Below are 12,473 nucleotides of genomic sequence, written 5' to 3'. Positions count from 1 at the left end.
CTCAATTTTCTAAAATGTTCCATCTCTGATTTTGTTCGATCAATATTAATGTAGATACTAATTTGTTTTCCCAGATGCTGTATTTTAAGGTTTTTTAGACTCAACAGTCGTTTTCTGCTAGATTGTGTCAGTAGCTTCAAAATTATTGGTCTCGTTTTATTGCCGTTGTATTTACCGATACGGTATATTGTATCTAATTCAGTTTCTGCTATCTTGTTGGAACCTAGAGAACTTTGTATTTTATTCAGGTCATTTTTTGCATTTTCTACCGTATAAACCGATGTATTGCTAATGTTTTCTGGAATATTAAATACTATTACATTCAAAGATTTTTTTTCTTTCAATTTCCTCTCAGTTTCAGCATTTATTTGATGTGTTACTAGTGACAATTTACTGTCAATGTTACTAATAAAATCTGGTTGTTTTTGAAAGGAGTTTGTTGATGCTTCTGCATACATTGAAAGTTTCTTTTCAAAATTATCAAACTTTTTGCAGAACTCTGTTTTAAATTTCATAAAACTCTCATTTAGTGAACTGATTTTGTGATCAAGAGACTTTTCTGTAGTTTGTTTCTTGTAGACCTCCTCATGAGTTTTTTGTGTACTCTGGATACTGATTTCAAGTTCCTTGATTTTTGTTTCATACTGACTTTTCAAGTTATTGATTTCTTTTTCCATTGACTGAAATTTTGCATCATTCTTTCTTCCTAGTTGTAGCAAACTTTCCTTTGTTGCTTTACTAACTTTGCAGTTTTCAATGATACTTTTTATTTCCAATTCAGACATATTAATTTACTTATATATAACCTTATTCAATATTTGAATATATGACCACCTTCTTATTTTACATTTTAACTTACGTATATAACACAGTTTACTTATTAAATATTTAAAATATCTGTATGGGATATTTAATTTAAACACCCGACTGCTACTTTATCAATCAATTATTATTATTTTTTTCTATATTTTTTATAATTATTAAACACAATATATATGTAGTTGAAGTCATTGTGATATTATGTATGTCGTTGCAACTTAATAATCGGTCAGTACTTTGTAAGCTCAATAACAAGTTTTTTTTTTTGGGTTTTGATTTATAAAATTTTAATTGTTTTATTTTTGATTTTGTCATTTGAACTAAATCTGCTTCCTAATTGTATATAACTTTGATTTAATCTTTACAAGCATTTAATATATAATATACATGTTACATTGAGTTTCTGTGACTTTTATTGTCTTTGCCGTTGTTAAGTTTTATTAAATTTTATTGATTCACTAACTAATGGTTGTTTTATTTTTGTCCAAAATAGATTACAAACATAAAAGCTAAATTAACAAACTTTGTAATACAAATTAAACACTTGAAATAACCTCATTTATATTGTGACGTAATTATTAAATGTAATGAATGTATTTCGTTCATTCATTAACAACAGTAAATTTAAATCATTTTTTTTTCCATTTACGTGAGTGCTTTGTTTATATTATAATTTGTTGTTTTGTTGTGTATTTTAGTTTACTTTAAGTGTTTTAGACATAATAATAACAAATATTATATAGTTTTATAACAGTCGGATTTAATATTAAGTATTTTACCTATTATAAACTATTATCTGTTGTAATTATTTTATTTCAATAAAAAACATGTATACACCCACTTTATTCTATGCTTCTATTCTTTCTTTACAGTAATTATTTTTTTACAGAACCCAGTTGGAAGTGTGTTGATTCGTTAAAACACAGAAACATATGTTGGTACAATAAAGGAAGATTACTGTACAATTTGTTTTTATTTATATTCCAGTGGAGTTATTTCACTAGGATCTTTTGTTAGCAAACGATAAAACCTATATTTTGAACAGTTATCTTGCGGTAAGTAAGCTAAGTTGAAAATTTTCTAAAACAATATAGGCTTAAGTATCATTCCACAAGCTATCGTAAACAAAAAATTAAAACAAAGCTAAGCAGAATAGAGGCAACTTGAGCAGAGGCGACTTGATGCATTATGGGTTTACACAATCAGCAAACAAAAAGAATCATATAGGGCGTGGAGCAACATAAATTGCCTTGTATACAGTTATCACTCATACTTCAACAATCCATTCATTTTTAAGTATTAACATAATTGCATATTTTCATATTAAATACAATAACATTAGAGGACGTTATCATGCGTCATTTCAGATGTTTTAACTTATGAAGATTCGTAATTTTTTCGAGCTGGCTACGTCCATACTGTAGTGAATTGAAATTTTCAAGTGAACACAAATGTCTGAAATTTTCCCTTTTTTTAGAATTATTGACGTTTATTAAATCTTATATAATCAAAAAAAAGTTTAATTTAAGACAAAAGTTAAGTTAATGAAAATAATTGGAAACTATGAAAAGTTTAAAAAAGAATTATTATTAAAAGTATAATTTGATTAGAACTATAAAAAGAACATTTTGTTAAAGATAAATTAAACTTGAACTTAAGTATAACAATGATTCAGTTAAGTTAGGTTTATTTTTAAATAAATAAACCCTAATAAAAAAATCTAAAAATAAACAAATTTATACTGTTTGAGTTAGATATGATTGGGTTAGATTTGATTTAAAATGATAGGGCTAGAAGTAACCTGATTAGAAGTGATCGATTTAGAAGTGATCGATTAGAGTTAGAAATGATATGGTTTGAAATGATCGGCTTCCGCTAATAGTATGCTGCTGTACTGTTACTTCAATTCAATTGCATAATATTGTGAATGATAAAATTTCCCAAACTTAATACTGCACCCGACCTCCGCCAATAACTTTAAATTTGGCAGAACCGCGTTTCTAATTCTAATAATGTTAAGATCAAGGTTTATATTGAATTGACCAGTTTTTAGAAAATTTTATCACCTATGTTTAACAGTTTTTTCGAATATAGGATTTAGTTCAATTAAGAAAAATAGGAATGTTACTTTTTTCATATATCTGTTTAGTACAATTTTATATGTTTATAAATATAGTCGCAAGCCTGATTTTACCTCCAAGCCATATGTCATTCACCCTTATTTATGAACACAAAATTAAATAAACTACATGTTACAATATTTAAAACAAACTTTACATTATTATTACGTTTAGTTTTCAGTCTTTTGTAGCATTCTCTAATTTTATAACGACATCAAGACACATTTAACAAAAATTTTAAAGTTGTAGCCAAAAGTTGGTTCTTAAAAAGTAATTTTTTGCTTATAAAGTTGTCTTATCGAAATCCAGCATGGAAGTTTAGACCGGGGTTTCTTAAAGTAAGCCATATGGCGCCCTTGGGGGCCGTTACGAAAATTTACGGGGCATGGGTAGTAAAGGGGCCACAGGAGGACCATAATTAAAAACTTACACTAGATATTCTGGATTTGATGGTGAAGAGCCAAATAAAAAGTTCAGGTTTATTAGTGGAATTTTTTTGAAAAATGTTGTAGGAGGGGGCTATAGCTTTTTTTCTTATTTCGTAAAAGGAAGCCTTATGAAAAAAAGTTTAGGAAACCCTGGTTTAGAGAATTCTTAAACTTTGTTTTACTGTATAAACATTGAATAAGAACCATATAACTCGAAAGACTGGTGGAAAACTCTTTTTTATCTTAGGCATACAACAACATATGATAGAAAGTCTTCCCAAACTTATTTTCATAAATTTTGAATTTTAGACACAAAACTATATTTAAGGTAAGCATAATTTTAAAGAATATTTATTGTTTTTTTTTTTGTAAAAAAAAGCAGTTCAAAAAAAGTTCTAGAGTTTTTAGTTTTCTACCAATTATTTTATTTTTCGACCACAAAATCTTTTTAGACGTATACTTACAAGCTCTTGGTAGTCTCAGTCTACCAAGAGCTTGTAGTCTGATGATCCAAGTTGTATGATCAAAACTTTGTGTTAGCTTTAGCTTGCCTCTTGGCAAGTTATCTTTGATGCTAGTCCAAGCTTTAGGCACATCCAAGCTTTAGCTCTGATGACTTTTGCTGATGCTTCCTTTTTATGTTTTCAATTAATTATATTTTTTAGATAAGTTTCTTTAAATTAATTACTTTAAACTGTAAACTTTAATAAAAAAGTAAACCACAGTAAATAATCAAATAAAACATCAGAGCCTAAACCTGGACTTTCGTATGCTGAGAGACAAGCTCACAATAACATTAAGTTTTGATCATATCAGTTTGATCATCAGACCACAAGCTTTCGATAGGCTGAGACTCGGGTTATATACACAGGGTTGCCACTCGGTCAGGATAAGTCAGGAAATCAGGAAAAGTCAGGAAAAATTTAAAAAAATGACAAAAGTCAGGAAAAGTCAGGAAATTTGATAAAATAAAAAAAAAGTCAGATTTTGTCAGTTTAAATTTACAAAATTCCTTGTTTTCCAAGTCCTTCAAATGGTAAAAATTAATTGAAAGTCCTTTAAAGTCAGAAAAAAATTCCAAAACTTTCCTAGAAATTTACATAAATATTTAATGTTATTTCCAATGCCTTCATAAGGTATAAATGAGTAAAATATCTTTTATAAAACTGCAATAATTTTCTATTAACATATTGAACAAGTACCCTACTTGAACAAGCAGATTTTGTAAGCTTTTTAGTATTGATGATTTGTAGCAAGGACACTTCCATAGTGAAACTGTGATATATACACAAAAGTTTAACTAGCATAATTTTAGAATCAAAGTGTTTTTTGTTTAAGTAAATAATTGAGTTCTTTATAACTAAGCAATTAGTTTAGTATTTTATGTAACAAGTTAATATGTATACTTTACCTCTTTATATTTTTTCAAAGTTGTTTAAATTTATAAAATAAGTTATAAGAGAGGTATATACCAAGATTAAGTTTACTTATTATTTGTATTTTTTGTAGAGTAACTTAAGTTTTTAAAGTAAATAAGAGTATATTTATTTGTTACAAATTTTATACTTAATGATAAGAGGAAATATTTTATACAACAGATATATAGTTTACTTTTTTATGTCTTTTTTCACAATTACTTAAGTGTATTCTTTTTTAATTGATTTTTAATTTAAGGATTCTATATTTAATAGTTTGGTTAGTATTTTATTAAACTAAGTAAACAATTTATATAAGTAAAACATATTTTAAGTAAATACTTTTTATTACTAGATATTTAAAACTTCTAGGCTGTTTTACAACTTATATGATAAGTCTGACTAAAATTTACTTTTAGTTAGATAAATAGCTTATTACTGGTAGAGAGTAAATTTATTTTTCGTATTAAGGTGTTAGATTAGAATTATTTGTACAGAAAACTATTACTTTATGTATTGGGTTTTCAAACTCAGACTAACCATTTTTTTTTTTTCAGATCAGTATTTAATTGTTTTTTATATTTTAATTATGCCAAAGTTTACATATTCTAAAAATTTGTGTTCTTTATTGTTTTAAGCAGGGTTCGTGCGCGTCAGTCTAAATCAGGCTAAGTCAGGCTAAATCAGTTTTTTTGAAAAAAGTTTAAAAACGTCAGGCTTAATCAGTTTTTTATTTAAAATTTTGATATTCTCAGTTTTTCTCAGTTCAAATGCTTTAAAATTTTTGACTAAAATAATTGAGATTTTTTTTAAAGATCAAATTGAGATGTGAATTTATTTTTAAACAAAGATTTAGTTATTAAATACAAAATTAGTCAGTATTTGTAAAAATAAATGCTTAAAAGCTTTAGTTGAATCTTTAAAAAAAATTAAGAATCTTCATTATTTTGTTTTAAGTAGATTATATACATCATAATTATAAAAATTCATAAAAAAAATACTGTTTAAACATTACAGTTTAGTTCAACAACTTAGCTGTTTGTTTGAATATGTTTACATCAGCTATGTTTTTCAGAACTTAGTTTGTTGAACTGTTTTAATTTCTATTTAAAGGGTTTATACCAAATACTTTTTAGATTAAAACTCTTAGCAGTTTATTCATATATTTTACTTTTTTTTAAAGTTATTAGAAGTATTCACAACACTAAAACTTAGCTTTAAGATATAAGTACTAAGTTTTGTAGGAGTACAAATTTTAGCTACAATTAATTTTGCTTTACAAGAACAAAATATTACAAGTTTTTTTTAGATTAAGTGTAAGCTTTTTAAATCTGACATGACATCAACAATCACTGTATTTATTTAGAGTTTATGATTTATAATGATGTATCAATTTTAAGTAATAATCAAAATACTATAATAAACATTTTTTAATTATTTTAATATCCTTGTAAGCGTTTCATTTTGAATATTAATAAAACACGACAATGCACGTTTTTTTATTATAAATCTTTTTGTTATAATGTTTTTACTAAGTACTTAATTAAATTGAACAATTCTGTTTAGTAATATATATTACATTTTTTCACTAGTAATAATATGATATAACACTTACTTTAAAACTTATCACCAAATTTGTTATGCTAAGGGCATAGGGGGAGGGTTCAATCACCTTTTTCACAATTTAGTCTTATTTTATTGAGTTGTAACTAAGCTATGAGTTTATTTTTGCAGATTTTTAAAGCTCAAAATATTTTTGAGATAAAGCTGGTTGAAGTCGGAGACTACAATAGTACTAATCAAGACTCCTCAATACCTAAAATGTTTTCTAAAGGGGATTTTCCTTACTTTGAAAAAATGTCAGGCTAAATTGATCTCAGTCAGGCTAAATGAAGAAAATTTCGCGCACGAACCCTGTTTAAGGTTAAACTGTAAAAATTTGTTATTGTTTTAAGGTTTTAGTTGTGAAAGTTCGTTATTAATTCAAGGTTTTAATTGTAAAAGTTCCTTATATGTCTTTAGTTTATCAAGATACATTCATGCTAGGAAATGCTAAAAAATTGTGTCTTTTTTCAGAAAAGCTGTGTTTATAAGGTAATAATACAAGTATTTTGCTGATAGAGCTGTTTATTACAAACATCAATCATACACAGATGGTTTAACTGATGTACTGGAAGTTTGATGATAGAGTTTAGCAAAATGTTGTTTTTAACCTGTATTAAAATTAGATTTAGGGCTTTATATAGTTTCAAGTGTTAGATTATGTATTTTAGAATAAGTTTAATTTAATAGTTTGATTTAGAAAAGTCAGGAAAATTTTGGTAAAATGTCAGGAAATTTTTCTCAGCTTGATCAGTGGCAACCATGTATACAGTGCTGCAATACTAAAGTATTTCATTTAAGAGTCTTGTTAATGATATATGATCAAATATAATTTGTTTCACCAAAAATATTCACACGTTTTTATCTTGCATTAGCTTAAATAATTTTTAAAAACTTTCTTTTTATCTTAATTTGTTTTAAACCTGTAATATTTTTCTTGCCACTACAAGCTCTTTAGCCACAACGTTTATTACAAGTTTTTCTCAATATTTTTTTAACTTCTTAATAATCTTACTTTTTTATTTGTATAAAAAATAATAAATATTATTAATTAAACATCTCCATTAAGTTAGAATTAAACAAGGTCAACTTCAAATATATTTAGGGTTGCCACAAAGTCAGGAAAACCAAATAAAAAAAGACGTAAGTCACGAAAAAATAAGGGTTTTCGAAAAAAAGTCAGGAAATTTGATATAAATATGCTATTAATAACAGGATTGCCAAAAAAACTTGGAAAACTGGAAAAACCTAATTATTTTGAAACAAAAATCACTAAAAAACCTGGAATTTTAAACAATTTTTATGTGTAAACTAAAAAAATGTTGATTTGACACAAAAAGTCTACCATATAGATAAAAAAAATTTGTCATCATCAAAAAAAATTTTATTAAAAAACACATTTGTTTACATCATCTTTTCAACGTTTTTATAATATTTAACACAGTTTTTACCTTAAACTTAATTAAAAATTAAAAATAGACCTAAAAATGTGTTTTTTTAAAAACCTTGAGAAAATTTTAAAAACCTGTAGAAAACTTGCCAAAAACATTTGACCACCCTGTAATAATGTCGTTACCAAAAATTGCATTTTGGTAATTTTTTTTAATTATTTTTGCTTTTACATTTTATCTTTTTTTCAGGGTCTAATTGAATTTTGGGAATAAATTAGAAATTAAAATTTTTTTAGTTATGTACTTTAAATCGATATTATTAAGAATTTTATTTAGAAAAGTCGGGAATTTTTTTCAGCTCAATCTGTGGCAACCTTGTATATTTGAAGTTTCATTTATTTTTGAAAGAAATAGATAACTTTATACTAAACGTATTTTTTGTCTTACTCATATAATTTTATAAAATCTGACTTATATAGAATTAGTATTTAATTCAGAGTCATACTCCGTATAAAACTCAAACCTACTCAATGTAGCTTATAACTAATAGTTAAAAAAGATAATGTTGAAGTTGAAAATGTTTTTGAGTTCTTATTAGATATAAAATAAATGAATTACTTTATATAACCTGATTTCAGTTATTTAAAGTAAAAATTAAAATAATTAAACTTAAAATAAATGTTTTCTTTTGTTAAACAAATTTTGTTTAATTTTTCTTTATAGCATATTAAACAATTTTCTTATTACTGTTATTTTGAAAGTTTTTAAATCTAGTCATTACAGTTTAGCATTATAAAACTTACTTTATAATAAAATCAGGGTTATCAAAAAACCTGAAAACCTGGAATGTTGAACAAAAATCACTAAAAACCTGGAATTTTAAACAACTTTTACATGCTAAGTAGTAAAATTTCGATTCGACACAAAAAATCTCTCATATAGATTAAAAAATTGTCATCATAAAAAAATATTAAAAAACAAATTGATAAAGGTTTATGGTATCTTTTCATTGTCGTTATTTTATTTAACACAGTTTTTTACCTTAAACTGGAAAATTTACTCTAAAATGGTAAATTTAAAAACCTGGAGAAAATTTGCCAACAAAATTTGCAATCCTGTGAAAATTGTTTTTACTAATGATTAATCCTGATTTAGCAAGTGTTTTAAAATTTTCAAGAACATTTACGTTAAAAAACAATTCTAACTGTGTTTGAAAGAATTATCGACTGTCTTATTAATTGTTTACAGAGTGGCAACAAAACCTAGAATCCTGGAATTTGAGAAATTTTGAACAATTTTTAGATGTTAAGTATTAAAATTTTTATTTGCAACGAAAATCTATCATATAGATATAATTTTATCTCAACATCAGATTTTTTTAAATTAAAAAACAAACCCACTTATTGTAGCTTTACAGTATCTTTTCTATGTTGTTATACTACGTTTAACAGTTTTGAACCTTAAACTTAATTTTAAACTAAAAGTGTTTTTCAAAAATTAATTTTCAAACCTTGGAGAAATTCAGAAACCCTCGTAGAAATTTCTCATAAGTCACTAGCCAAGCTGTAAACATACCATTATTATTGATAGCAATTTTTTTATTTTTACATTATCTCAGTTTTGGACACGCATTGCTACCTGGCGAAGGAGCGGCAATGGCTGCCTACGTTCAAGATGGTAAGCGAATCCCAAGAAGAGGAGAAATTGGACTTACAAGCGAGGAGATTGTGTCTTACGAAGATCAAGGGTATGTTATGAGCGGAAGTCGACATCGTCGCATGGAAGCTGTACGTCTGAGAAAAGAAAATCAAATTTATTCTGCAGACGAAAAACGTGTACTTGCATCGTTTAATAAGCTTGAGAGAGACAAAAAAGAAGAAAGAATAAGAGAGCAGTTCAAGAGTCTTATTGAAGCTAAAAAGAAAGAATTATTTTAACAAAACATGTCTATATGTCTTTCTAGTGACATATTAATAAATATTACTTAGTTAGCAAAATAAATTCTTTTTTTTGACAAATTGAAACTTTTTTTGTTACATTTTAATAAAATGCTTAAGCTGCTGAGATTTAAATGGATATTTTTGATTTCAACCAAAAGTTTATCAAATATATGCTATAACTATAAAATTTACTCAGATTAGATTCTAGCTTTACAAAATTTTCGTGGTTAAAAGGGAGTTGCACGACTCACAATTTTAGCATATAAGAAATATAAGCTTGAAAAATCATATATATAAATTTATACATTCTTTCATTAAAGTTGTACATAAAGTGCTTTTAATATAATAAAGGTTAAAAAATATATTTTTTAAACTAGTTAGTTTTATTTATTAGTTTATTATTGTATTCATACAGCTCACTAAACATAGTTTTTGCTAAAATTTCTATGTTTTTAATTTTAAATAAATTAGTAGCTTGTAGCTTTAAAATATTTTACTAAAATCAGGTGTAATACATTAAATAAGATAGATCATTTATGTTTACCATAGATTTATTAACTTGAAAAACAATAAAATGTTAGTTTATTTCCAAAAGACTACTAGCACTTATATACGCTATGTCGAGATGTGTTACAAAAGTTTGCGATCTTCTTTGTGTGCAGTACAGAGTTGCCACACACTCTTGCTAGTTTGAAAAAAAAAAAAAAACTAATTTGGATTTTTTCTAAACCTCTGGCTTGTTAAATATTTTTTTAGCGGTTAGTTTTTCCCCAGAAAACAAGTCCTTTTTTTATAATTTTGGTATTTTTAGGTAATCAGATTGGTTTACTTTTTTTTTTGTCTATGTTAACTTATTATTTATTCTCTTTTAAACTTCGGCTTAATCCGGCTAGTTTTATTTAACTAAGTTAATTTTGGTCAGTCAAAATTACATTTTTTTTCAAAGAGTGGCAACGCTGGTATTAATTAAACATTATATTTGAACAACTTTTTTCTGGTGCATAACTTATTTAAAAAATTTAACAAAACTCATTTCATTTTATCCTTAAATTTATTTGAGTACTTTCGAAGTAAGTGTTGTCAAAAATTGTATCCTACTAGATAAAACTGAAATTAAAAAAAAACTATACTTATTTACAACGTTAAAGTTTAGAAAAGTATATAAAGACATATTAATCAAATGTAAAAACTAACTAAATACTAGTACAGTGCTTAGATTATTTATTTTATCCGGTCAGTTTCAGCTGAGAAGAAAATTCGGAAATATGTTAAATACTGAACGCAAACATTTTTGTGTAATACAAATATTTAAGCTTTCATGCTGTGAGAAAATTTTAAAGTTATTTCATAAATTTTGCAATTTAGTTATTTTTTATGACGTAACAAAACTACCAGCAAATGGTTGCTTCATGCTTGCATGTACAAACCGTTTGTAGATTGACGACTGCAAGTTGTTTAGTTAGGCTGACTGATGAGTCCTAATTAGGACGAAACCGGTCTCAGTCTACCGAGGGCTTGTGGTCTGGTGATCGAACTGGTATGATTAACCCTTTTGTTAATATTACTAAAGCTATATTCAAACTTAGCTGAAACTATTTAGTTTATAAAAAACCTTTGAATGTAAAGTAAGTCAGTTTTAAACATTTTTTTTATAGAATGTTATTTAAAAATGACTTTAAGTTTTTATTTAAACTTTAAGTTCTTTTGATAGTTGATTACATTATAACATTTTTTTTATAGAAAATGAATGTATAACAGTTCTTTAATGTTTGATTATTAATTCAAACCATAGCATAAAATCTGGTAATTCATACACTCTTGTTAACATTAGGTGTAAGGCGATTTTATATATATTTAGTCATAACTAATATTTGTTTTTACTATAACACTTATATATGCAATTCATAATATAAAAAAATTATATTAATTTATAAAAGAATGATTTTTTGTACTTATCCGGAAAATTTCTTATCCGGACATGTTTACAGAAAAATCTCGCCGAACATTTCCGGATAAGTGTATAAGCACTGTAGTAAAGTATTTTGTTGTAATAATAAAACTTGTTAGATTAAATCAAACTAAAATAAACCGCGATAAAAGTTAACCAGAATTTTTTTTTAATTTAGGGAACCAATTATTTTTAAATTACTTAATATAAGGATTTAAAAAGTCTAGATTGGTATACGAACTTTTTCTGCTTACATAAACTACGCCTTAAAGATTGAATGCATAAGGCTTCTAGAATATGTAGCTGAAAATAGTTTTCCGCTCTCATTAAAACTGAAAAGTTCTCTTTTTTATTACTTCTCGCACACTCATGATTGTCCAACAAATGTTGTCCAATGGTAGAGAAGTGTTTTTTCGCATGTTTTTCCGAACGACCATCAGACAAACTTTTCAAGATTTCGGAACATGCTGATCGATTTTTTCTTGAAACCTTTGAAATGTTTTTCCCTCGTAGTCACTACCACAGTGACAACTAAATTCATAGATGATGTTACTTTTTTCTTTAGTGGGAGAATTTTTTTAGTAAATTCCACTTAGAGGTCGATCAGTATACAAAGTTGTTCCTAAACGAAAAGAACCGAAAACCTGGTTTACTTTCTCTGAAACTTCCGAAGCGTTTCACTGGACTTTATTTTAATTGCTATCTTAAAGGCGAATTGAAATCACTTCAAAGTACTTTTTTTTGGTTATTCAGGTAACTTAGTTTCGAAAGTTATAACAAGAGCAAAAATTTCAACAGCTTTAAAAATGA

At 26.0% G+C, this 12,473-nt stretch overlaps 1 protein-coding gene across 3 annotated transcripts in view; it reads left to right on the top strand.

Annotated features, from left to right (window-relative positions):
* The window catches only part of LOC145831296 (uncharacterized), a 62,128-nt gene extending 52,068 nt beyond the window's left edge, over positions 1-10,060 (top strand). For all 3 annotated transcript variants that reach the window (XM_082938494.1, XM_082938495.1, XM_082938493.1), the window contains one exon: positions 9,394-10,060. In XM_082938494.1, coding sequence (XP_082794620.1) covers positions 9,394-9,712 — 319 coding nt within the window. In that variant the 3' untranslated portion in view covers positions 9,713-10,060. The remainder of the gene's footprint in view (positions 1-9,393) is intronic.
* Positions 10,061-12,473: the final 2,413 nt, after the last annotated feature.

This window comes from Thalia democratica, chromosome 3 (assembly GCF_965202585.1).
Source record: "Thalia democratica chromosome 3, ktThaDemo2.hap1.1, whole genome shotgun sequence".
Lineage (NCBI taxonomy): Eukaryota > Metazoa > Chordata > Thaliacea > Salpida > Salpidae > Thalia > Thalia democratica.
This window is presented reverse-complemented; position numbering and strand designations above follow the sequence as displayed.